Source organism: Pongo abelii, chromosome 6, assembly GCF_028885655.2.
Source record: "Pongo abelii isolate AG06213 chromosome 6, NHGRI_mPonAbe1-v2.0_pri, whole genome shotgun sequence".
In the NCBI taxonomy this organism is placed as follows: Eukaryota; Metazoa; Chordata; class Mammalia; order Primates; family Hominidae; genus Pongo; species Pongo abelii.
In genome coordinates this window covers 58,933,062-58,960,106 of record NC_071991.2, presented here as the reverse complement: position 1 = coordinate 58,960,106, position 27,045 = coordinate 58,933,062, and the positions used below count along the sequence as shown (strand labels likewise).

At 47.7% G+C, this 27,045-nt stretch overlaps 1 protein-coding gene across 1 annotated transcript; it reads left to right on the top strand.

Annotated features, from left to right (window-relative positions):
* The first annotated feature begins 18,352 nt into the window (after positions 1-18,352).
* LOC129060721 (uncharacterized) lies at positions 18,353-26,796 on the top strand. Its single transcript, XM_054560772.1, has 5 exons — positions 18,353-18,450; positions 18,600-18,865; positions 23,901-24,145; positions 25,024-25,150; positions 26,660-26,796. The coding sequence occupies exons 1-5, from the start codon at positions 18,353-18,355 to the stop codon at positions 26,794-26,796; spliced, it is 873 nt and encodes a 290-aa protein (XP_054416747.1).
* The last annotated feature ends 249 nt before the right edge of the window (positions 26,797-27,045 follow it).

Below are 27,045 nucleotides of genomic sequence, written 5' to 3'. Positions count from 1 at the left end.
GAAGCTGAGGCAGGAGAATCACTGGAACCCGGGAGGCAGAAGTTGCAGTGCTGAGATCATGCCACTGAACTCCAGCCTGGGTGACAGAGGGAGACTATCTCAAAAAAAAAAAAAAAAAAAAGAAAGAAAGAAAGAAACTAAGATGCAGCCTGTGAATGGGATGACTGGATGTCAGGGGAGGAGGTGTCTATGCAGATCACAACTCTGAAAGTGACTGCAGTCTTTATTAGGTGGATACTTTCTTCTCTCCCTCTATCTACCTGACTGTTGCCTGCTAGCCCCCACCAGAATGTAAACTCCAATAGAGTTTCACTGTTTTGTTCTCCACTGTATCTTTGCTGCCTAGAATAGACCCAAGTAGAGCAGATGCTTAGTAAATATAATTACTGGGGAGATGACGTCTCCAGTATATAATTAACCCAGTTTCACCTTTTCCTTCCTATCTCCCATGAGTTGGATCAAGTTGGATTCAAGGTGCAAAAAATCATCTATCCTCAGGGATTGGAGTAAGGGTTTCTTAGTGCATAGAACACGTTTATCAAACATTTTGATGGCAAATATTAAGAAGAAATAAATTCTGCTGGCCAGTCACAGTGGCTCACACCTGTAATCCCAGCACTTTGGGAGGTCGAGGCGGGTGGATCGCTTGAGCCCAGGAGTTCAAGACCAGCCTGGGCAACAAGGCAAAACCCTATCTCTACTAAAACACAAAAATTAGCTGGGTGTGGTGGCGTGCGCCTGTAATCCCAGCTACTCGGCAGGCTGAAGTGGGAACCCTCCTGGGAACCCAGGAGGCAGAGGTTGCAAGATGGCACCATTGCACTCCAGCCTGGACCACAGAGTGAGACTCACTCTCAAATAAAATAAATAAATTTATTTTACATTAACATAGAGCATATACTCTACCACACATATATCTGAAACTAAAGTTTTACCAAACAATATTTCTATATGTTTTCTAGTCTTTCTTATCTTGTATTATTACGATTGCTGTGGCTGTTGCTATTTTTGCTGGTCACAGACCACCACTAATTTCACGCATAACCCACGAATAAATCAGAAGCTACAGTTTGAACAACACAGTCATGCAGAAGCCTCAGTCCTACCCTAGCTGCTCCTGATTGGCTGTCAGTAGATGCTTCCACCAAGATGGAGGTGGTGGAAAAAAGGGCAGACTCTCTAGGCAGAGTCTTGAATGCAAATACTAGTTCCACTCAGGGAGCTAGGGAAAACAGTCTCAGTTTTCTGGAAAAGGAAACTGAGGAAAGCAACAGCCTCTTTATCTGGGAAAGGAGGTTATCAGATCCTTGTGGGGCTTTTATAAAGACTAAATAAGACCGATCGCGGTGGCTCAGGCCTGTAATCCCAGCACTTTGGGAGGCTGAGGCAGGCAGATTGCTTGAGGTCAGGAGTTTGCGACCAGCCTGGCCAACATGGTGAAACCCCATCTCTATTAAAAATACAAAAAATTAGACAGGAGTGGTGGTGCATGCCTGTGGTCCCAACTACTCGGGAGGCTGGCAGGAGGATGGCTTGAACTGGGGAGGCAGAGGTTGCAGTGAGCCGAGATCGTGCCACTGCAACTCCAGCCTGGGTGACAGAGCGAGACGAGACTCCATCTCAAAAAAAAAAGAAGAAGAAGAAGAAGGCTGGGTACAGTGGCTCATGCCTATAATCCCAGCACTTTGAGAGGCCGAGGCTGGTGGATCACGAGGTCAGGAGTTCGAGACCAGCCTTACCAACATGGTGAAACCCTGTCTGTACTAAAAATACAAACATTAACCAGGCGTGGTGGCATGCGCCTGTAATTCCAGCTACTCGGGAGGCGGAGGCAGGAGAATTGCTTGAACCCTGTAGGCAGAGGTTGCAGTGAGCCAAGACTGAGCCACTGCACTCCAACCTGGATGACAGAGCAAGACTCATCTCCAAAAAAAAAAAAAAAAAAAAAAAAACTAAATGAGCATATAATCAGGGTTTCTCAACTTCGGAACTATTGACATTTTGAGTTGGAGAATGTTTTGTTGTGGAGACTGTCCTGTGGATTGTAGAATGTTAAACAGTATTCCTGGACTCTACCCACTAGATGCCAGTAGCACCCCCTCCAGTTGTGACAATCAAAACCATCTCCTGACATTGCCACATCTCCCCTGGTAGACAAAATCACCCCAGATTGAGAGTCACTGGTATCCGTAAAGCATCTGCCACAGTCCTTGGCCACTATTATTACCCTAATGCTTCTTACTTTGAAGAAACTAGAATTCAGTCTATGGGAGAGGACATACAAGAAGCACAGTGCCAAGCTGTGTGTCCACCATCATAAGTGAGGACATGACCACTGTAATGGCTGAATGATAGGCATAAACTTTGTCAGCAGTGGCCATCTTTAGGGGCCAGATAAGTCTGGAGCTGGAGGAACATGATGCAGCAAGAACACTGTATGCAGGAAGGTGCATTACAATGGAGGCTGTGGGAAGAGGAAATGAAGAGCTGGCTTAGACTCTGATTGTTGGAGATGGGAATGAGTAAGCAGCAGCGAAGCCTGTTGATGACTGGATGTAGAAGGTGAAAGAGACTAGAGCAAAAGCCCAGCAAGCATCCCTACCTGGACGACTTGGTGGCGCAGAGGGGCAAGGACACAATGTGAATGGGGACAGTAGAAATGAGGTAGCAAAAGAAAGGCTAAAAGTTGATAAGTATGCCAGGTGCAGAAAGTGACACACTCCTGGCTAGAAGGCAGAACTCCAGACCTAGGACACAGCTCATGGTTTCAAAGGATATCAGAAGTCATTTCTCTGTCTGCATAAAGGCAGAGAAAGGAATCTCTTGAGTCCTGCAACAGTGGGTGTATTTCCTTAAAGAGTATGCAGTAGTACTCGAATTGTGCAAAAATATTGGTGAGGAAAAGATGAGCAAACTAAACCATAAATCAAATAAAATTATTTTTATGTATAGTTCTTTTTTACTTTATTATTTATTTTTTGAGATGGAGTTTTGCTCTTGTTACTCAGGTTGGAGTGCAATGGCACGATCTCAGCTCACCGCAACCTCTGCCTCCCGGGTTCAAGTGATTCTCCTGCCTCAGCCTCTTGAGTAGCTGGGATTACAGGTGCCCGCCACCACGCCTGGCTAATTTTTTGTATTTTGAGTAGAGACAGGTTTTCACCATGTTGGCCAGGCTTGTCTTGAACTTCTGACATCAGGTGATCCACATGCCTCGGCCTCCCAAAGTGCTGGGATTACAGGCATGAGCCACCGCACCTGGCCTTGTATAGTTCTTTTTTAATTGGAAAGAGCAATTACCCAAGATTGCATTATTAACATCACAGATAATATCCTTCATTGGGCATTCATATCCTTTCTTGAGAAACAGAATGCCTGGGACCATATGCTATAATGTGGAAACAGAAGTGTTATTTTTTTCAGGATTTTATATCACTTTTTGTAGAATATTGGTTGTAAATGATTCTTATCCAGATTTTTAATTTACATTGTGAGTTAGCTAATAGCAGCTTTTATTTAGGCATAAGAAAATTTAAGAATAAATTTTATATATATATATATATACACATATATATACACATATATATATATATACACACATATATATATATGACTGCATTCTTTTTTTTATTTTTTACTTATTTACTAATTTTGAGACAGGATCTTGCTGTGTCACCCAGGCTGGAGTGCAGTGACATGATCACAGCTCAATGCAACCCCCATCTTCTGGGCTCAAGCAATCTCCCACCTCAGCCTCCTGAGCAGCTGGGACTGCAGATGTGTGCCACCATACACGGCTAATTTTTGTATTTTTCTGTAGAGACAGAATTTCACCATGTTGCCCAAGCTGGTCTCAAACCCCTGGGCTCAAAAGATCCTCCCGCCTTGGCCTCCCAAAGTGCTGAGATTATAGGCATGAGCCACTGTGGCTGGCCTGTATTCTAATATTCACTGAAATGCCCACAATAGTTTGCTGATATGGTTTGGATCTATGTCCCCACCAAATCTCATGTCGAATTGTAATCTCCCGTATTAGAGGTGGGGCCTGGTGGGAGGTGACTGGATCATGTGGACACAGTTCTCATGAAGGGGTTGGCACCATCCCCCCAGTGCTGTTCTCATGATAGTAAGTGAGTGAGTTATTGTGAGATCTGGTTGTTTAAAGGTGTGTGACACTTGAAAATCTGAAATAAGTATAGAAAAAATAATAAGTAGGCCAGATGCAGTGGCTCATGCATGTAATCCCAGCACTTTGGGAGGCCAAGGTGGGTGGATCACAAAGTCAGGAGTTCGAGACCAGCCTGACCAGTCTCCACTAAAAATACAGAAATTAGCCGGGCGTGGTGGCAGGCGCCTGTAGTCCCAGCTACTCAATAGGCTGAGGCAGGAGAATCGCTTGAACCCAGGAAGCGGAGGTTTCAGTGAGCTGAGATTGCGCCACTGCACTCTAGCCTGGGTGACAGAGCGAGACTCCATCTCAGAAAATAATAATAATAATAAATAAAAATAATTTTTAAAAAAAGTGCATGGCACATCTCCCTAGCCTCTTGTTCCTTCTTTGGCCATGTGAAGTGCTGCCCCACCTTTACCTTCCGCCATGATTGTAAGTTTCCTGAGGCTTCCCTAGAAGCAGAAACTGCTACCCTTCTTGTTCAGCCTGCAGAATCATGAGCCAATTAAACTTTTTTTTTTTTTTTTTTTTTTTGAGGTGGAGTCTCACTCTGTCACCCAGCCTGGAGTGCAGTGGTGCAATATTGGCTCACTGCAACCTCTACCTCCCAGCCTCAGAGTAGCTGGGACCACAGGCTCATGCCCCGACACCTGGCTAATTTTTGTATTTTTAGTAGAGGTGGGGTTTTGCCATGTGGGCTAGGCTGGTCTCGAACTCTTGGCCTCAAGGAATCTGCCTGCCTTGGCCTCCCAAAGTGCTAGGATTACAAGCATTAACCACCAAGCCTGGCCTAAACCTTTTTTCCTTATAAATTACCCAGTCTCAGGTATTTCTTTATAGCATTATGAGAATGGATTAATACATATGTGTATGTCTTTTCTAATACATGCTGAAGTATGTGAATTTAAGCCCAAAGTAACACAAAGACTCTATGAAAAGTTACCATAATTAAGTTGGCAACCCTCAGGGAAAAAAGCATTTAATGTAAACAGCACCAGTAATTTTATAAATGAGAGCTGGTAGAATTTTACATAAAGTTAGTTACTTCAGTGGGGAAATGAAGACCTATTATGAAGACCAGACAAACATAACAGAAAATGTGGCAAAATGCTAATTAAATATCATTGAGAGAGCAAAGAAGTTTCCACTCCTTCCAACATATGCCTCTACAAACCACAGAGGACTTGGCAAACCATGGGTAAGTTTACAGTTTCCAGAGTAACTATGCGGGATGCTCATTGTTAAAGCGTGAAATTGTGTTTCCCTGTTTCTACCGATCCTCAGGAGGGAAGAGTGGGTTGCAGAGGCAATAGGGCTTGGCTGGATGCTGTGATACCCAGCTTCTAAGATCTCCCTCAATGATTCCTCCTGTAGGTATTCACTGCCGTGGGTAGTCCTTTCTCACATTGTACCAGCCTTGGTCTGTGTGACCAAAAACGTGTAGCAGAAAAGATGGTATGTCACTTTTCCAAGAGTAGGTTATAAAAGATTGCAGCTTCTGTCTTGTGTGCTCTTCCTGCTTCCACTCCCAACCTCAGATCACTTGCTCTCAAGGAAGCAAGCTGCCATGTGCTAAGCAGTCTTATGGAGAGAACTACCTGTTGAAGAACTGAAGGCTCCAGCCAACAGGCAGTGAACAAACCATGCCTGCCAGCAACTGTGTGTGTGAGCATAGAAGCTGATTCTCCAGCTCCAGTCAAGCCTTGAGATGACGGCAGCTCCAGCCAATAGCTTGACTATAGCCTCATGAAAGACACTCAGAACCACTCAGCTAAGCCACCCCTGGATTCTTGACTCTCAGAAACTGTGGGAAATAATACATGTTTGTTGTTTTAATCTGCTAAATTTGTGGGTAATTTATTATGTAGCAATAGGTAACTAATACATATACCTTCTGCAATGCAATGAATGTTTCTGTCCCCACTCCCAAAATTCGTATGTTGAAATTCTAAACTTCAAGCTGATGGTATTAGGATGTGGGCCTTTGAGAGATGATTATAATGTTCATGGTGGGGCAGAGCCCTTATGAAGGGATTAATGCCCTTATAAAAGAGTCCCCAGATAGCTCATTAGCTGCTTCCCCCATGTGAGGTTACAGCCACAAGATGGCCATCCATGAACCAGGAAGCCAGCCCTTACCAGACACCAAATCTGCCTTGAATTCCCACCTCCGCAACTGTGAGAAATAAATTTCTGTTGTTTATAAATCACCCAGTTTATGGTATTTTGTTATAGCAGACTGAATGGACTAAGACAATTTCCTTGTCTTTCAGAGAGAAAATGCTCTAAAAAAAAAACTGGATGCAGCTAGTTTTGTTATTCTAACAGACCATCAGCATGGGGATGGGAGAAACAGGAGAGAAAAGCAAGCAAACGAATAATTCTCCAAGGAGAGCTGGTACCTCATTAGATGGCTCCTATAGCGCTTATCCCTTTACTAATAAAGAATTAACATCCATGTCAGTCTTCAAAAGATTCTAATTATACACCTGAAACTCTGAGAGGTTTAGGGTGTCTGCTGAGACAGAGAAGAGAGAAAACCCTTAAGCAACTCCTCTCAACTGTCTTCGGGGGTTGATGTCTTGGTCAATAACTGTCTATTGAACTCCTACTTCTCCAAAACTATAAATGATGTATAAAAATAAAGTCCAAATGGTGCACACCCAGCAAAATACTCAACACCAGGAAAACGGTAAATTATGGCACAGCTATAGTACGAACTGTTATTTGTTTGTTTGGTTGGTTGGTTTTTTTTTTTTTTTTTTTTTTTTTGGAAACAAGGTCTGGCTCTGTCGCCTAGGCTGGAGTACAGTGGCGCGATCTCCACTCACTCACTGCAAACTCCACCTCCCAAGCTCAAGTGATCCTCCCACCTCCACCTCCCAAGTATCTGGGACTATAGAGGCATGCCACCACGCCCAGCTAATTTTTGTATTTTTTGTAAAGATGGAGTTTCACCATGTTGCCCAGGTTGGTCTCAAACTCCTGATCTCAAGCAATCCTCCCACCTTGGCCTCCCAAAGTGCTGGGATTACAGGCGTGAGCCACCACACACGGCCAGCATGAACTCTTAATGCAGCCATTTGAAAGAATTTTGATGAAGAACATAGAAATTGGAGCTCTCCCTCTCCCTCTCCCTCTCCCTCTCCCTCTCCCTCTCCCTCTCCCTCTCCCTCTCCCTCTCCCTCTCCCTCTCCCTCTCCCTCTCCCTCTCCCTCTCCCTCTCCCTCTCCCTCTCCCTCTCCCTCTCCCTCTCCCTCTCCCTCTCCCTCTCCCTCTCCCTCTCCCTCTCCCTCTCCCTCTCCCTCTCCCTCTCCCTCTCCCTCTCCCTCTCCCTCTCCCTCTCCCTCTCCCTCTTTTCGGTCTCCCTCTCCTTCTTTTTTCGGTCTCCCTCTGTTGCCGAAGCTGGACTGTACTGCCGGGATCTCGGCTTGCTGCAACCTCCCTGCCTCGGGCTCCTGTGACTCTCCTGCCTTGGCCTGCCGAGTGCCTGGGATTGCAGGCGCGCACCACCACGCCTGAATGGTTTTTGTATTTTTGGTGGAGACGGGGTTTCGCCGTGTTGACCGGGCTGGTCTCCAGCTCCTGGCCTCGAGTGATCTGCCTGCCTCGGCCTCCCGAGGTGCTGGGATTGCAGACGGAGTCTCGCTAACTCAATGCTCAATGGTGCTCAGGCTGGAGTGCAGTGGTGTGATCTCGGCTCTCTGCAACCTCCACCTACCAGCCTCCTGCCTTGGCCTCTTAAAGTGCTAAGATTACAGCCTCTGCCCCACCGCCACCCCGTCTAGGAAGTGAGGAGCGTCTCTGCCTGGCCGCCCATCGTCTGGGATGTGAGGAGCGCCTCTGCCCGGCCGCCCATCATCTGGGATGTGAGGAGCGCCTCTGCCCGGCTGCCACCCCGTCTGGGAGGAAGTGAGGAGCGCCTCTGCCCGGCTGCCCCGTCTGGGAGATGAGGAGCACCTCTGCCCGGCCGCCCCGTCTGGGAGGAAGTGAGGAGCGCCTCTGCCCTGTTGCCCTATCTGGGAAGTGAGGAGCGCCTCTGCCTGGCCGCCACCCCGTCTGGGAAGTGAGGAGCGCCTCTGCCCGGCTGCCACCCCATATGGGAAGTGAGGAGCGCCTCTGCCCAGCCGCCCCTTCTGGGAGGTGAGGAGCGCCTCTGCCCAGCCGCCCCGTCTGGGAGGTGAGGAGTGCCTCTGCCCGGCCGCCCCGTCTGGGAGGTGAGGAGCGCCTCTGCCTGGCCGCCACCCCGTCTGGGAGGAAGTGAGGAGCACCTCTGCCCAGCTGCCCCATCTGGGAAGTGAGGAGCGCCTCTGCCCGGCTGCCACCCCCTATGGGAAGTGAGGAGCGCCTCTGCCCGGCCGCCCACTCTGGGAAGTGAGGAGCGCCTCTGCCCGGCCGCCCACTCTGGGAAGTGAGGAGCGCCTCTGCCCGGCCGCCCACTCTGGGAGGTGAGGAGTGCCTCTGCCCGGCTGCCCCGTCTGGGAGGTGAGGAGCGCCTCTGCCTGGCCGCCACCCCGTCTGGGAGGAAGTGAGGAGCACCTCTGCCCGGCCGCCCACTCTGGGAGGTGAGGAGCGCCTCTGCCTGGCCACTCCGTCTGGGAAGGGAGGAGCGCCTCTGCCCGGCCACCCCGTCTGGGAGGTGAGGAGCGCCTCTGCCCGGCTGCCACCCCGTCTGGGAGGAAGTGAGGAGCACCTCTGCCCGGCTGCCCCATCTGGGAAGTGAGGAGCGCCTCTGCCCGGCCGCCACCCCATATGGGAAGTGAGGAGCGCCTCTGCCTGACCACTCCGTCTGGGAGGTGAGGAGCGCCTCTGCCCGGCCGCCCCGTCTGGGAGGTGAGGAGTGCCTCTGCCCGGCCGTCACCCCGTCTGGGAGGAAGTGAGGAGCACCTCTGCCCGGCTGCCCCGTCTGGGAGATGAGGAGCACCTCTGCCCGGCCGCCCCGTCTGGGAGATGAGGAGCACCTCTGCCCGGCCGCCCCGTCTGGGAGGTGAGGAGTGCCTCTGCCCGGCTGCCACCCCGTCTGGGAGGAAGTGAGGAGCACCTCTGCCCGGCCACCCCCTCTGGGAAGTGAGGAGCGCCTCTGCCTGGCCGCCACCCCGTCTGGGAGGAAGTGAGGAGCGCCTCTGCCTGGCTGCCCCATCTGGGAAGGGAGGAGCACCTCTGCCCGGCCGCCACACCGTCTGGGAAGTGAGGAGCGCCTCTGCCTGGCTGCCCCATCTGGGAAGGGAGGAGCACCTCTGCCCAGCCGCCACACCGTCTGGGAAGTGAGGAGCGCCTCTGCCTGGTCGCCCCGTCTAGGAGGTGAGGAGCGCCTCTGCCCGGCCGCCCAGTCTGGGAAGTGAGGAGCGCCTCTGCCCGGCCGCCCTGTCTGGGAGGTGAGGAGCGCCTCTGCCTGGCCGCCACCCCATCTGGGAGGAAGTGAGGAGCGTCTCTGCCCGGCCGCCCCGTCTGGGAAGTGAGGAGCGCCTCTGCCTGGCCGCCCCCTCTGGGAAGTGAGGAGCGCCTCTGCTCGGCCGCCCCCTCTGGGAAGTGAGGAGCGCCTCTGCTCGGCCGCCCCGTCGGGGAAGTGAGGAGCGCCTCTGCCCGGCCGCCCCGTCTGGGAGGTGAGGAGCGCCTCTGCCCGGCTGCCACCCGGTCTGGGAGGAACTGAGGAGCGCCTCTGCCCGGGCGGCCCCGTCTGGGAAGCGAGGAGCGCCTCTGCCCGGGCGGCCCCGTCGGGGAAGTGAGGAGCGCCTCTGCCCGGCCGCCCTGTCTGGGAGGAGAGGAGCGCCTCTGCCCGGGCGGCCCCGTCTGGGAAGCGAGGGGCGCCTCTGCCCAGCCGCCCTGTCTGGGAGGTGAGGAGCGCCTCTGCCCGGCTGCCCTGTCTGGGAGGTGTACCCAACAGCTCCGAAGAGACAGCGACCATCGGGAGCGGGCCATGAGGACGATGGCGGTTTTGTTGAAGAGAAGGGGAGGAAGTGTGGGGAAAGGAAGGAGAGATCAGATTGTTGCTGTGTCTGTGTAGAAAGGGGTGGGCATGGGAGACTCCATTTTGTTCTGACTAGGAGAAATTCTTCTGCCTTGGGATGCTGTTGATCTATGGCCTTTCCCCCAGCCCCCTGCTCTCTGAAACATGTGCTGTGTCAACTCAGGGTTAAATGGATTAAGGGTGGTGCAAGATGTGCTTTGTTAAACAGATGCTTGAAGGCAGCATGCTCTTTAAGAGTCATCACCACTCCCTAATCTCAAGTACTCAGGGGCACAAACACTGCAGAAGGCCGCAGGGTCCTCTGCCTAGGAAAACCAGAGACCTTTGTTCATGTGTTTATCTCCTGACCTTCTCTCCACTATTATCCTATGACCCTGCCATATCCCCCTCTCCGAGAAACACCCAAGAATGATCAATAAATACTTCAGAAATTAAAAAAAAAAAAAAAAAAAAAAGAAATTGGAAAAGATAGTGTTTCAAGTTGATAAACTATACTGTTCCAGATATAGACGTTGCTGATGAGAGACACTTCACAAACATTTGTCCCTTATGTATTTTTCCCGTGATAGTAAGTGTTTCAGGGGCTGGAAAGTTCAGGTTTTGGATCTCTTGTCTCACAATCCAGTCAAACATTGGCCAACTTGTAATCTTTCTCTTTCTCAGTTTCATCATCTGTAAAGGACATAACCTTGCTATTTTCAGAATATTATATAATACTCCGGCCAGGCTGGTGGCTCATGCCTGTAATCCCAGAACTTTGGGAGGCCGAGGAGGGTTGATCACCTGATGTTAGGAGTTCAAGACCAGCCTGGCCAACATGGCGAAACCCCATCTCTACTAAAAATACAAAAGTTAGCCAGGCATGGTGGTGCATGCTTGTAATCCCAGCTACTCGGGAGGCTGAGGCAGGAGAATCGCTTGAACCTGGGAGGCAGAGTGAGCCAAGATCACGCCATTGCACTCCAGCCTGGGCGACAGAGCGAGACTCCATCTCAAAAAGATAAATAAAGAAAAAATAAAAATAAATAAAAAACAAAATATATAATACTCTGAGGACATAAGAACCTGCATGGAAAAATATTTTAAAAGAGCTATTAAATAGCATTCTCCGGATCTAGGGCACTATGCTGAATGGTAGGAGACCTTGCTAAGTCATTGTTTTTAAAGCTTTTGGAAACAGGGACTTAGAGGCCTTAGACATACCGAATTAGTGATAGAGCTAAGATCAGAATTTAGGGTATGGCTTTGTGTCACCTCCAGGTTTGACCTTCACACACCAGACTTCTCTCTTAGCCATATAATTAAATAAAGAAAAATAAAAGCCTAAAATAATCTACAGAAGCCATTGTCAAATTTTCTTTCATTGGCCCCATTTTTTTTTTTTTTAAGAAAAGGACTACTTCATATCAGAGACTAAATAATCATATTTTCTCGTCATTGAATACTTTTCACCAACTTAGTGTCATCTATATCCATGACAACAGACTCCAGTGCCTACTCTTGCCTTCACCATAGGAATATGGAAAAACACAAGCATAACTGAGAGAAAAAAACCCAGAAAGCTGGATTTAATACAAAGTAAAAAAGGTAAGCTTGGCACAGTCATTAGCTGTTATTATAAACACCTTCATAGTCAGCTGCAGAGTGGAAACTGAGTATTTACAGTGTATTATTAAAAGCAAAGCAGGAAATGTTGTACTCAGAAATATTTCTAACAACTTTTTTTCAGCTGGGTGCAGTGGCTGTTGCCTGTAATCCCAGCGCTTTGGGAGGCTGAGGTCAGAGAATCACCTGAGCCAAGGAGTTCAAGACCAGCCTGACCAACATAGGGAGACCCTGTCTCTACAAACAATTTAGAAATTAGCCAAGTGTAGTGGCATATACCTTCTACCTGGAGGCAGAGGTGGGAGAATTGTTTGAGCTCAGGAGGTCAAGGCTGCAGTGAGCTGAGATCGTGCCACTGCATTCTAGCCTTGGTGACAGAGCAAGACCCTGTCTCACACATAAAAAAAGAAAAAGTATTTTTTATGGCCGGGCATGGTTGCTCACGCCTATAATCCCAGCACTTTGGGAGGCTGAGGGGGGAGGATCACTTGAGGTCAGGAATTCAAAACCAGCCTGGCCAACATGGCAAAGCCCTGCTCTTGGCCGGGCACAGTGGCTCATGCCTATAATCCTAGCACTTTGGGAGGCAAAGGCGGGTGGATTGCTTGAGCCCAGAAGTTTGAGACCAGCTTGGGCAGTGTGGCAAAACTTCATCCCTACAAAAAATACAAAAACTTAGCTGGGTATGGTGGTGTGTGCCTGTAATCCCAACTACTTGGGAGGCTGAGGTGGGAGGAACACACGAACCTGGGAGGCAGAGGCTGCAGTGAGCTGAGATTGGGCCACTACACTCCAGCCTGGGCAACAGAGTGAGACCATGTCTCAAAAACAAAACAAAACCCTTCTATTAGGCAGCTTTTGTGTGTGTGTGTCTCGCTCTGTTGCCCAGGCTGGGGTGCAGCTGGGCAACTTTGGCCCACTGCAGCCTCCATCTCCTGGTTTAAGCAATTCTCGTGCCTCAGCGGCGTCCTGAGTAGCTGGGATTACAGACGTGAGCCACCATGCCTGGGCTTTTTTTTTTTTTTTGAGACAGGATCTCACTTTTTTGCTCAGGCTGGAGTGCAATGGCATGATCAAGGCTCACTGCACCCTCAGTCTCCCTGGGCTCAATCAGTCCTTCTACCCTCAGCCTCCCTAGTAGCTGAGACTACAGGCATGCATATCTTTTTGTAGAGGTGGGGCTTCACCATATTGCCCAGGCTATTATTAGGCATCTTGATGGGCATTTTTATTTGCTTCTTTAGTATAAATTCCTTCAAGCAAAATTGCTACCATCATGTAGTATGCACACTTTTAAGGATTTTGGAACATGATGCCAAATTATGTTTGTACATATTGTTGGAATTTACACTTCCATCATCAATGTAAACTCCTATTTATAAACTCCAAACAATATGTTTTTGTTCTTTCAAAATAGAAATAAGAAATCATAATACTGATATATGTATGTTAATTGTTAAAAAAAAAAAAAAAAAGAAAGAAATCAAGCTGTACCAAAGTGAAAACCAGTAGAGAGTAAAAGCCCTGCTTCTCCCAACCCTACTCCCTAATTTTTTGTCAATATCTTTCTAGGACTTTTTAAGATAATAAGGTAGAGATAGATAGATGGTAGATGGATTAAAAAAAAAAAGAGCACACACTTGCAAGAAAGTGCAGTAGACACAGAGATACATATATTGGGTTTTTAGAACAAAAATAAAAACATATATGTTATTTCATAACTGCTTTTTAATTTTATTATTTTTATTTTATTTTATTTTTTGAGACAGAGTCTGGCTTTGTTGCTTAGGCTGGAGTACAGTGGCACGATCTGGGCTCACTGCAACCTCTACCTCCCGGGCTCAAGTAAGCCTCCTGAGTAGCTGGGACCACAAGTGGGTGCCACCACACCTAGTTAATTTTTGTATTTTTAGTAGAGACTGGGTTTTGTCATGTTGGCCAGGCTGGTCTCAAATTCCTGGGCTCAGGAGATCTGCCCACCAACGTATTTACCAAAATAGGCACTTTTTGTCTTTTTAATTGTTGCCAAACAGATAGGTCAAACTAACAAACAAAAGCCCCAGTTCCTCATTTTATTTTGTTTTTTAATTAGTACTTTATTCTATATGCATTTGAGAGAGCCAATAAAACTTTGCTGACCAGCGTGAGGGCTGGAGTTGAGGGAGGAGACTGAGAGACAGAAAGACCAGGAGAGGGAACCTGGCCCTGATGCTCATGAATGAATGAATGATCTGCCCAGTATACCCTGGGATGGAGTGGGATAGTTCATTCACATCTACCATGACCTGGCTTTTTTTTTTTTTTTTACATTCCGTAGAATAATTCCTTTTCCCCTAAAGAAAATCATGTACATGGTTTTAAAAAAAAACATTACTCATGTTTACGTAGTAAAAATCAAGTGTCCTTGTCTTAAGACTGCCAGGACCAGGGGCAGTGGCTCATGCCTATAATCCCAGCACTTTGGGAGGCCGAGGCAGGTGGATCATCTGAGGTCAGGAGTTTGAGACCAGCCTGGCCAACATGGCAAAACCCTGTCTCTATTAAAATACAAAAACTAGCCAGGCGTGGTGGCACATGCCTGTAATCCCAGCTACTCAGGAGGCTGAGGCAGGAGACTCGCTTGAACCTGGGAGGCGGAGGTTGCAGTGAGCCAAGCTCATGCCACTGTACTCTAGCCTGAGCGACAGAGCAAGACCCTGACTCCAAAAAAAAAAAAAAAAAAAAAGATTGCCAGACTTAGACCCTGTCTTCCCTCCCTCTCTAGGTCTAATATTACTACTACTACTAGTAATAACCCACATTTTTTGAGTTACTATGTGCCAGAAACAAAATTTCCTAGACTTAGTAATTCATTCAAATTCCCTACAACTTTCTGAATATGAATACGTACTGTTTATGATCCTCATTTTTTCAGATAAGAATATTGCATCACGAAGAAGTTAAATAACTTGCCCAAAGTTGCACAACTTATAAGCAACGGAGCTGGAATTCAAACCCAGATGGTCTGGTTCCCCAGCCTGTTGCTTAATTTAATCCACATTACCCTAAATTATTTTCATTGTAGTGGGGTGGAAATTTCTGGATACAAAGAGACAGGGGTCAAAAGGTTTTGCATGATTCCCTATCATAAGTGATACTAAGCAGATCTTATCTACCTGGTCCCTGAGCTGGTGTGGTTCCCAAGTGGTTTGCCCACAGCTGCCCACTATCATCATTTCTCCTATGTCCTTCCTGGGTTGTGTAAGCACAGGGATAGTCTCTCTATATAATTATAAACCAAGTAGTTAAAATTCACCTTGAAAGTCATTTCTTTTCAGTTTGTAACTAACTCATTTTTTTATTAGCTAATATTCTATTTATTTATTTATTTAACCAATCCTCTGGTGATGGACATTTATATTGTTTCCAAACAACGCTATAGTGAATCTCTTTGGATATAAATCTTCTGCATAAAGGATTTATGCATAAGTAAAAGCTACACCATATTCCTAACAATGAAATTGTTAGATGAAAAGTTATATGCATTTTAAAATTTAACAGACTGTACTTTTTTTTTCTTTTTGATACGAGGGTCTCACTCTGTCACCCAGGCTGGAGTGCAGTGGTGTGAGGCTCACCACAGCCTTGACCTCCCCAGGCTCAGGTGATTCTCCCACCTAAGCCCCCTGAGTAGCTGGGACTACAGGCATGTGCCGCTACACCCGGCTAATTTTTTTGTATTTTAATAGATATGGGGTTTTGCCATGTTGCTCAGGTTGGAACTCCTGGGCTCAAACGATCCGCCTGCCTTAGCATCCCAAAGTGCTGGGATTATAGGCATGAGCTACTGCGCCTGGCCCATGTTAAGTTTTAAAGTTAACACTGATGCGGGGGTATGTGAGGGTAAAATATGTAGAGCCTTGTAGATCACTGAAAAGACTGCATTTTACTCTGTGGTGGGAAACTATTGAAGAATTTCTATTAAAGGAAGATCTTTAAGGGGATAAAAATGCAGACAAATTATCCTTCTCTCCTTAGTCTCTGCTCCAAAGAGGTTTTGTGAGAACCTGTGGTACAATTTTGGATGTTTAAGATGGGGAGCACTCCTCCAATGATTAGGAGGGACACAAGACAGAAATAAAGATTTTATTACTTTATAGGCCTTGGGGAGCACATGGTACCCTTGGAGGCCACACACCTGGAGGTCAGGGAGCACAGGCAGGGAGAGAAAGAGAGGAACACATGGGCCAACGCCCTTATTGGGTACAAGGTGTTATCCAAACAGGTTTCCCATTGGGGAGTTTTAATTGGTGGGTTTAAATCAAGCAGGCATGAGTTCCAGGTCACGCAGTGTCATATCTGCATGGTCAGTGTAGAGTGTGAGGACCATTCAAGTAGGTTGCATGTAGCTGTCCCATAGGGAAGTGGTCACCAGGGAATAACTATAAGGGCAATATCTGGACTGGCCACATTGAAGAATGGAGGTAGGGTGAGGGTGGGGTACAGAACGGGAAACTGCATCAAGGGTGACTGAGCCCTGTTTCTGGTATTGGAAAGTCAAACATAATCAAAATGGATGCTGAGGCAACACAAAATTATAAGAATTCATTATAACCTGGTTAGTCAGTAGAGCATACAGAAGCCCTCTACTTAGTTGTTTTTCAAATCGAAAAATGAATCAGCGAGTATTTTCTATCCAGAATCACTTTGTAGGTTTGGTGCTTCTGTGGCATGGGCACCGCTGTGTGTGGCTGGATCTGCTCCACAGAGGAGGTAGGGACAACACATTGCCTTATAGGTCTTCAGAATACCTATTATCATTATTAATAATAATTTCACCACTGTTTTTTTTCTTTTCTTGAGACTGAGTTTCACTCTCGTTGCCCAGGCCCTGGGGAGAATCTTACATTGACCTCAAGTGATCCACCCGCCTTGGCCTCCCAAAGTGCTGGGGTTACAGGTGTGCAGTGGGGTTACAAATCGTGCAATGGCACGATTTTGGCTCACTGCAACCTCCGCCTCCCGGGTTCAAGCGATTCTCCCGTCTCAGCCTCCCGAGTAGCTGAGATTACAGGTATGTGCCACCACGCCCGGCAAATTTTTTGTATTTTTAGTAGAGATGGGGTTTCTCCGTGTTGGTCAGGCTGGTCTCAAACTCCCGACCTCAGGTGATCTGCCCACCACAGCCTCCCAACGTGCTGGGATTACAGGCGTGAGCCACCACGCCCGGCCAAACCACTTTTCTTTAGAACAAGTAGGTACCTGCTTTTGAGTTATCAATTGAACTACTTTGAGCTAAATAGTTCTTTTAGGTGGTATTAATCTAGGCTTTGTTCTCCTTGATTTCCTCTCCCTTATACTCCAGGCAGATAGTCTCTTTACATGTCTCTGTCTTCTTATGTCCTTTTTACAGAACTTGAAGCAAGAAATTGCTTGAAAATGGCAGTTCCTGCCTTTCGGGAAAGATTATGCCAAGAATTCAGGAGGGGGAAGAAAAGTTAGGTGGATCTGGAATCGGTCCTTGGAGAAATGTGGAATAGGCTCCAAATTTGGTGTCTGTGAAGTAGGGAGCAGGCAGACTGATCCTCAATGCAGGGATCCTAGCCTCTGCAGAGATTTCTGATGCCCCACCCCTGTGTTGCAGGGTGGCCAGACTAGACAGGAACCACGTGGCTTGAAAATGAGGCTATGAATGGTAACTGATAGCATGGAGATGTTCTAGAAATTTGAGATCTTCCATTTTTTTCAGACACCCCAGAGTCTTTCAGATTTTTGTATGAAAGTAAGTGCTATGGTTTGTGTCCCCTCCAAAACTTATGTTGAAACTTAATCCTTGGCCAGGCTCAATGGCTCACGATTGTATTCCTAGCACTTTGGGAGGCTGACGCAGGAGGATCGCTTGAGCCCAGGAGTTGGAGACCAGCCTGGGCAACATGGTGAAATCCTGTTTCTGCAAAAAAACACAAAAATTAGTCAGGTGTGGTGGTGCATGCCTGCAGTCCCAGCTACAGAGACTGAGGTAGGAGGGTTGCTTGAGCCTAGGAGGTCGAGGCCACAGTGAGCCACGATCGCATCACTGCATACTAGCCTGAGTGAGACTGAGACTGTGAGGAAGGAAGGGAGGGAGGGAGGAAGGGAGGAAGGGAGGGAGGGAGGAAGAGAGGAAGGGAGGGAGGAAGGGAGGAAGGGAAGGAGGGAGGGAGGGAGGGGGGAAGGAGGGAGGGAGGGAGGGAGGAAGAGAGGAAGGGAGGGAGGAAGGGAGGAAGGGAGGGAGGAAGGGAGGAAGGGAAGGAGGGAGGGAGGAAGGGAGGAAGGGAGGAAGGGAGGGAAGAAGGGAGGAAGGGAGGGAGGGAGGGAAGAAGGGAGGAAGAGAGGGAGGGAGGGAAGAAGGGAGGAAGAGAGGGAGGGAGGGAAGAAGGGAGGAAGGGAGGGAGGGAGGGAGGGAAGAAGGGAGGAAACAAGGAAGTGAGGGAGGGAGGGAGGGAGGAAGGAAGGACGGACCAGGCAGGCAGGCAGGCCGGCCAGGCACGGTGGCTCACACCTGTAACCCCAGCACTTTGGGAGGCCAAGGCAGGTGGATCACTTGAGGTCAGTGTAAAATTCTCCCTGGGGCCTGAAAGCTTAAGGAGATGAATAACTCCTCCCTTCTCAGGCCCAGTCTTAAGGCGCAAGGCTACTTGCGTCAGCAGCATGTGCCAGGAAAATCGCAGAAGCAGAAAGAGAGCCAGTGGGAAGACAATACCCCTGAAGATCTGAAGATCGAGAAAGAGGTCATCTGGGTACAATGTAGCAGTTATGTCAGACTAGGAAACTTCTTGTTTACAGGAGACTATAAAACCTTTGCCCCCTCCTCACTTGGGGCTGACGCCATTTTAGGCCTCAGCCCACCTGCACCCAGGCGCTCATTAAAACAGCATGTTGTTTCACACTGCCCCGTGTTGTCTGTTGGCAGGCTTTCAGGGTTCAAACCGATAAAAGAACCTTACATCTGGAGCCAAAACCCGGGAAGAGCTCAGGTCTGCGTCCCCCACGGACCTACCCCTCCACCCCAGAGAGCAGGCCACAGCAGCCGGACAAAGGAAGCTCCTCAGCCTCCAGTCGCCTCTCTGTGCATGCACATTGGTCACTGGTCTCAACTAATGGTAAGTTTCTCCGGGAGCCCAGTTAACAGGGAAAAATTCGCATGGCCTCTCGGTTTCTTCGGTCTGAAAATCCAACGTTGGTCCAAGAAGGCTCTGGTGTGTGCCAGGCACTCACTGATCATCTGGTCTTAGGGGGACGCCTCTAAGCCATTTGATCTCGTTCTGGGAATGAAAAAGGCAGCGGTGATGGTCGCTCCTTTTATGGTCTCCCACCGGCTGTCCAGGACAGTCTCCTTTTTCCCTGTTCTCCCGAGCCTACCCTCTGTTATAGGAAACTCCTGGTCCTCCATTCCAAAAAACAGTACTCTAGGCTGCCTCATAAAAAACCTGCAAACCTTAGGCCTCAGGCAAAATATCCACCCTAAGCGCCTTGTCTTTTTTTTTTTTTGCAATACAGCCTGGCAGCAGTACAAATTAAATAACAGGTCCAAATGGCCCATAAATAGAACATTCAACCTTACAATTTTAACTGATTTAAGCAATTATTGCCGACAACTGGAGAAATGTGAAGAAATTCCTTATGTCCAGGCCTTTTTGCACTCAGACCACAACCCAAACTCTGCAGTTCTTGCTCACCTGTTCAAATCCTCCTCCTTCATTCCCATGGCCCAGATCGCCTTTCTCCTCCCAAGCCTACTTCTTTTTCCTCGTTTAACCCAGCTGACTGCTGTCCACCCCTCCCAGCCCCTACCTTTTCCTCTCAACTGTCTTCTTTAACCCCCCAAGCCTCCTCATTGTCTTATCAGTTGCCATCTTCCTAGCCGCCATCTTCCCAGTCAGCTGTATCCACTTCTTTTCCTACACCATCCCTCCTCAGGACAATTCTAGTATTGCTTGTACCCATTCTCGTCCACAACTGCCCTCTCCTGAGGCTTGTAAACCCATCCCGCCACCTTACGCCCCTATCTATCCTCCACTGCCTGTTAACGCAACCCCCTTCCCCCTTCAAACCTTCAGCAGGAACCACCATCTTAAACCTTCAGTTCATCTCCTAATCCACCCCTGATATTCGGCGCAAGCTTCAGAAGCTTGATGACGGCCCTCAAACCCCACAAACAGACCTTCTTAATTTAGCCATCAAAGTCTTTAACAATCGTGATGAGAAAAGTAAAAGGCAAAACCCGGCAGAGTTTGAAATGCTTGCCTCCGCCATCAGGAGCCCTGCAGGCCCACGGGCCGCAGCTCCACACGGAAGCCTCCTAACACTCCACCTCCACCTGGTGCCTGTTTCAAGTGCGGCAATGAAGGCCACTGGTCCAGACAACGCCCAAACCCAGGTAAGCCCACCAGGCCATGCCCCCTCTGTGGAGGACCCCACTGGAAGTCGGACTGTGAGCAGCCCCTGCGAGGACCGCCCCCATCCCTTCCTGAGCCGGCCTACTCGGATCTCATTGGCCTTGCTGCTGAAGACTGACGGTGCCCTGGAACGGATGCCCTAGCAACTACCATCGCTTCATCCAAGCCAAGGGTAACCCTGATGGTGGCAGGTAGGCCAGTAGTTCTTTTTAAATTAATCCTGGGCAACCTACTCTGCTTTGCATAATTTTTCAGGACCTACTCAATCCTCCCACGTCTCTGTTGTGGAAATTGACCGACAAGTCTCCAAACCCCGAGCCACCCCTCCACTTTTCTGCTCCCTGCACACTTTTTCCTTCATTCACTATTTCTTAGTCCTGCCCTCATGCCCAACTCCACTCCTAGGCAGAAATATCCTTTCAAAACTCCACACTACTCTCCACTTCCACATTCCCCATAGTACCCAATGCATCCACCCAGACCCCTCCAGTACTTCTAGCTTTCTTCTACTCTTTCAAGCTCCCACCCTAAAACGTGCAGCCTTTCCTTGTCCTCCATCCACAGTTAACCCTGCTGTTTGGATACTTCCACACCCTCAGTCGCAGAACACCACACCCCCATTCGCATTACCCTTAAAGAGCCCACCCAGTTCCTATCACAGAAGCAGTATCCCATCCCCCAAGCAGCTCTCATAGGCCTACAGCCTATCATTTCTCACCTCCTTGCCAGTCACCTACTCCACCCAACAGACTCCCCTTTTAACACACCAATTCTACCTGTTAAAAAGCCAAATGGAACTTATCGCTTAGTCCAGGACCTCAGGCTCATTAACCAAGCTGTACTCCCAGTATGTCGAACCCATATACTTTACTTTCCACAATTCCCTCCAATACTACCCCTTTTTCTGTTCTAAATCTAAAGGATGCTTTTTTTTCCACAATTCCTTTACACCCTAATTCCCAAAACCTCTTTGCCTTTGGGTCGGAAAACCCCGACACCCACCTTTCACGTCAGCTCACCTGGTGCATACTACCTCAAGGTTTCAGAGACAGCCCCCACCTTTTTGGACAGGCCCTTGCTCGCAACCTCTGTACCTTATTTCTAAAACCATCCACTTTCCTTCAATATGTTAATAATCTACTCCTGTGTAGCGCCTCTCAAAGAGACTGCAACGCCCACACTATCTCTTTTAAACTTCTTGGCAGAACGGGAGTATCAGGTCTCCCCTTAAAAAGCACAAATATACACCCCCTCAAGTCACCTATCTAGGCCTAGCTCTTACCCCGCGAACCGGAGGGCTCACAACCGACCGCGTATCCCTCCTCCAGTCCCTCCCACCTCCACAAACTAAGCAAGAAATTCTCTCTTTTCTAGGACTAATGGGATATTTTAGGCTCTAGATTCCCTCCTTTGCTCTACTTGCCAAACCATTATACCAAACTGCTAAAGGCCCTCTCCATGAGCCTTTAAAACCTACACAGCCTATTACGCAACCTTTCTGTCTGCTCCAAAAAGCTCTCATCTCAGCCCCCGACCTCACTCTCTAGACCTCACCAAACCTCTCTCCCTCTATACTGACAAACGGCGTAGAGTTGCACTAGGTGTTCTAACCCAGTCTACAGGATCCACCCTCCAGGTTGTTGCCTACCTCTCTAAACAGCTTGAAGCCACAGTTCTCAGATGGCCTGCCTGCCTCCAAGCATTGGCGGCAGCTGCTGTCCTCACCCTTGAAAGCCTAAAACTGTCTCTCCATGCCAACCTAACAATTTATTCAACCCATAACATCAAAGATATGCTAGCTCACCACAGTGTACTAAGTCTCATCTCTGCCCCACGGCTCCTCCAACTGTATGCTCTATTCATAGAAACCCCCTAAATCCCACGCGAACCAGCTCCCATCTAAACCCGGCCATGGTCTTACCTAAAGCTACGACCGCCCAAGACCCTACACATATCTGTGTGAACACTGCTCAAACCTTTCTTATACCTTTTCCAAACCTAACCAACCCCTTCCAGATGCCTCCTTTACTTGGTTTGTAGATGGTAGCTTCTTCCCACATCAAGGACACTGGCATGCCAGCTATGCTATAGTGTCACCTCTCCACACTATTGAAGCCAATCTGCTCTCCCTAGGCACCACCTCCCAAACAGCTGAACTCATCACCCTTACTCGAGCTCTCACTCTGGCAGCCAAACAGATCATATATGCAAATCTTGGCCGGGCGCTGTGGCTGACACCTGTAATCCCAGCACTTTGGGAGGCCAAGGCGGGCAGATCACAAGGTCAGGAGATCAAGACCACCCTGGCCAACATGGTGAAACCCCGTCTCCACTAAAATACAAAAATTAGCTGGGTGTGGTAGCACGCGCCTGTAGTCCCAGCTACTTGGCATGCTGAGGCAGTAGAATCACTTGAACCCAGGAGGCAGAGGTTGCAGTGAGCCGAGATCGCACCATTGCACCCCAGCCTGGGCGACAGAGCAAGACTCCATCTCAAAAAAAAAAAAAAAAAAACATATATGCAAATCCTCGTTATGCGTTCCACATAGTGCACTCACACTTGTCCATCTGGAAAGAATGGGGTTTCCTAACTGCAAAAAAACACTCCCACTCCTGTCATAAATGGCTCTCTCATCAGCAAACTCCTTCAAGCTGCCAGGCTCCTGCAGAAAGTTGCCATCATTCATTGCAGAGGCCACCAAACCCCAGACAATCCTATAATAGCTGGAAATGCGCTAGCAGATCAGGTAGCCAAAGAAGTGGCTCTACAACCCGTACAAGGCCAGTTTCTGTCCCTGTCTCTGTTCTCTCCTCTTTACTCCTCATAAGAAAAGGAGGACTTCTGAGCCCCAAACCTTCAAAAGCAAGGACCACGGTGTGTCAAGGAAGGGTGCTTCATTCTTGCTCACTCTCAAACAATCTCTATCCAAAGCCTCCACAACTCTTTCCATGTTGGTTACAAACCTCTCTTGCAACTTCTCCATCCTATTCTCACTTTCCTCATCTCTCCAGCTGTGTTCAAGAAATTACCCAGTCCTGCTCTATCTGCCACTCAACGTCACCCCAGTGCTCCCTCCAGCCGCTGCCTTTTCCTACCCACCAAGCCCAGGGCCAGTTACCCGGGCAAGATTGGCAAGTAGACCTCACTCACATGCCGCCTGATAAACGGCTCTGCTATATTCTGATCTTTGTCTGTACTTTCTCTGGGTGGGTAAAAGTGTTCCCAACAACTTCAGAAAGTGCAAATATCCTCACACAAACTCTCATCATGCATAAAATTCCCCGTTTTGGACTCCCAACATCCATCCAGTCCAATAACAGGCCAGCCTTCATCAGCCAAATTACTCAAGGCATCTCTACATCCTTAGGAATAAAGTGGGTTCTCCACACACCCTACAGGCCTCAATCTTCAGGCAAAGTTAAAAAAAAATTAACTCTGTCCTTAAAGCCCAACTCATCAAGCTGGCTCTAGAAGCCTGCCAGCTGTGGACAAAAAATTTCCCTTTTGCCCTGATAAGACTCCACACAACACCAAAGTCATCCTCTTTTTATAGCCCCTTTGAAATCATGTATGGCCAAACTTTTGTCTTGGGGCCTCCACCCTTACCAGACTCTGAGCCACTCAGGAATTACCTCCCCTCCTTAGTCCAGACACGGTCTTTCATTCGTGAAGCAGCAAATGAGGCCATGCCTCTCCCTGTTGACACCACCTTGTCCTCTCAACATAACTGTCTTGCAGGCACAGATGTGTTTATCTGTCAATCCGACCCTCATCAAAAGCTACAATCGAAGAGGAGAGGCCCCTACACTGTGATACTCAGCACACCAACTGCAGTGACAGTCCAAGGACTCCCCCACTGGGTCCATTGCACCAGGGTGAAGCTCACCCCCAAGGGTACTCCTTCCTCCAAAACATTAACAGTGGGCAACACCCTCAGAGTCCTTGTATATAATAACCTAAACAAAGAAAAACGATCCTTAAAGGTAGGAGGAAGCCAAAGATGACAAGGAAACAAATGGCCTCCGCAACAGATCATCGAATATTATGGTCCTGCCACTTGGGCTGAGAAGGGTTCATGGGGTTATAACACTCCTATGTATATGCTAAATAGAATAATTAGACTACAGGCTGTTCTACAAATACCAAACCGCCTCAGCCCTGGAAATGCTTGCGCAACAACAAAACCAAATGCGCACGGCAATTTATCAAAACAGGCTAGCACTAAACTACTTATTAGCAGATCACAAGGTCAGGAGATCAAGACCACCCTGGCCAACATGGTGAAAACCCGTCTCCACTAAAAATACAAAAACTCCAGAGAGTGGAGTCTGTGATAAATTTAATATCTCTAACTGCTGTCTTAACATAGATGGTAACAGAAAAGTGGTTCTAGAAATTGCTTCAAACATCAGAAAAGTAGCCCATGTACCAGTCCAAACCTGGAAGGGATGAGACCCAACAAACCTTCTAGGAAGGTGGTTCTCTAATTTAGGAGGATTTAAAGTGCCGGTAGGGACAGTAATCTTCATCATTGGGCTCCTTCTGTTTCTCCCCTGTGTTATCCCACTGATAATAAAAGCTAAAAGCCGTTAAAACTCTTGTTGAAAGTACAGTTAACCGCCAGACAATCCAGACGATGCTGCTGCTACAGTTACACAATGGATACCAACCTGTCTCTCAAGAATACCCCAAAAATTAAGTTTTTCTTTTTCCAAGGTGCCCACTCCACCCCTATATCACGCCTGAAGTAGTTATTGAGAAAGTCGTCTCTTTTCCCTTTTCTATAACCAAATAGACAGGAATGTAAGATTCTCCCTGGGGCCTGAAAGCTTAAGGAGATGAATGACTCCTCTCTTCTCAGGCCCAGTCCCAAGGCGCAAGGCTACTTGTGCCAGCAGCGTGCGCCAGCAAGATATCAGAAGCAGGAAGAAAGCCGGCGGGAAGACACCTACCCCTGAAGATCGAGAAAGAGGCCATCTGTGTACAAGGTAGCAGTTACCTCAGATTAGGACACTTCCTGTTTACAGGAGACTATAAAACCTTTGCCCCATTCTCACCTCGGGATGACGCCATTTTAGGCCTCAGCCCACCTGCACCCAGGCGCTCATTAAAACAGCATGTTGCTCCACACCGCCTGGTGTTGTCTATTGGCACGCTTTCGGGGTTCGAACCGATACAAGAACCTTATGGTCAGGAGTTTGAGACCAGCCTAGCCAATATGGTGAAACCCCATCTCTACCAAAAATATAAAAAATTAGCCAGGTGTGGTGGCATGCACCTGTATTCCCAGATACTGGGGAGGCTGAGGCGGGAGAATCACGTGAACCTGGTTGCAGTGACCCGAGATCGCACCACTGCACTCCAGCCTGGGCAACAGTAAGGCTGTGTTCTCAAAAAAACAAAACAAAAACAAAAAAGAAACAAAAAAAAAAAAAAAAAAGAAAAGGAAAGAGAGAGAGAAAGAAAAAAGAAAAGTCCTCAATATGGCAGTATTGGCAGTATTTAGAGGTGGGGCCTTTAAGAGATGATTGGATCATGAGAGCTCTGCCCTTGTGAATGGATTAGTTCATTCACAGATTAATGGATTATCATGGGAAGGGACCTAGTGGCTTTATAAAAAGAAGAGATCATGGCAATGGTGCACGACTGTTCTCCCAACTACTTGGGAGGCTGAGGTGGGAGCATTGCTTGAGCCCAGAGATTGGAGGCTGCAGTGAGCTATAATCACACCACTGCACTCCAGCCTATGCAAGAGAGTGAGACCCTGTCTCTAAAAAAAGAATAGAAAAGAAAATCACCAATTGGCAACCACCATAATAATAATAAATGATTCAGACAAGAATCACCAATAAATCCTGGAATTTGTGGATATAAATTGGATGAGGAACAGGACATTTATGTAGTCTAAAGTATCTCATCACAAAAATAATCATTGATTATTAATAGTACAAAATACTGTTTCACTTACAGTGATGAAAAAAGAGAGACATTATCTAAACCAATCTATAAAAGTTAACATCACAGCTGGGCGTGGTGGCTTATGCCTGTAATCCCAGCACTTTGGGAGGCTGAGGCGGGGAGATCACCTGAGGTGGGGAGATCGAGACCAGCCTGGCCAACATGGTGAAACCCCATCTCTACTAAAAATACAAAAATTAGCTGGGCGTGGTGGCAGGTGCCTGTAATCCCAGCTACTCATGCCGCTGAGGCAGGAGAATCACTTGAACCCCGGAGGCGGAGGTTGCAGTGAGCCAAGATCATGCCATTGCATTCCAGCCTGGCCAACAAGAGCAAGACTCCATCTCAAAAAAAAAAAAAAGTAAACAGTAATGGGACAAATCGCCATGTGCTTTCTGATGTGTGGCAGGAAAACCCATCACTGTGTATTTTTCACTAAAAATGCATAGATTGAATCTAATCATAAGAAATTATCAGGTAAGCCTAAATTTCAGAGCAATCTATAATATAAGTAGACTGTTCTTTTTAAAAATGTCAAGGTCATGAAAGACATGAAAGCCTGAGGAACTGTGCCAGACTGGAAAGACTAAAGAGGCAGAATAAGTACGTGCAATTCAACCTGGGATTGGACCCCAGACCTATAAATGACATCATTAGGATGACTGGTGAAATTTGAATGAGCTCTGTGGATAAATGAAAATATAATATCTATGTTAGTTCTTTATTTTGTGAGTATTACGTGGTTACATAGAAGAGTGGTTTTCATTTTAGGAAATATGAAATATTCATATTTCATTTTAGGAAATATGAAATAGGTTTTCATTTTAGCAAATACTGAAAGTATTATGGGGTAATGGAACTTCCTATCCTCAATTTATTCTCAAAATGTTCAGAAAAATAGAGTCTGGGCGCAGTGGCTCATGCC

Excerpts from the sequence above, each read along its gene's own strand:
- LOC129060721 (XM_054560772.1), top strand. The coding sequence starts at position 18,353 with ATGAATAACTCCTCCCTTCTCAGGCCCAGTCTTAAGGCGCAAGGCTAC. Across the intron at positions 18,451-18,599 it reads CAGAAGCAGAAAGAGAGCCA|GCCTCAGCCCACCTGCACCC; the intron begins GTGGGAAGACAA and ends ACGCCATTTTAG. Across the intron at positions 25,151-26,659 it reads AGAGGCCATCTGTGTACAAG|GTCATGAAAGACATGAAAGC; the intron begins GTAGCAGTTACC and ends AAAAATGTCAAG.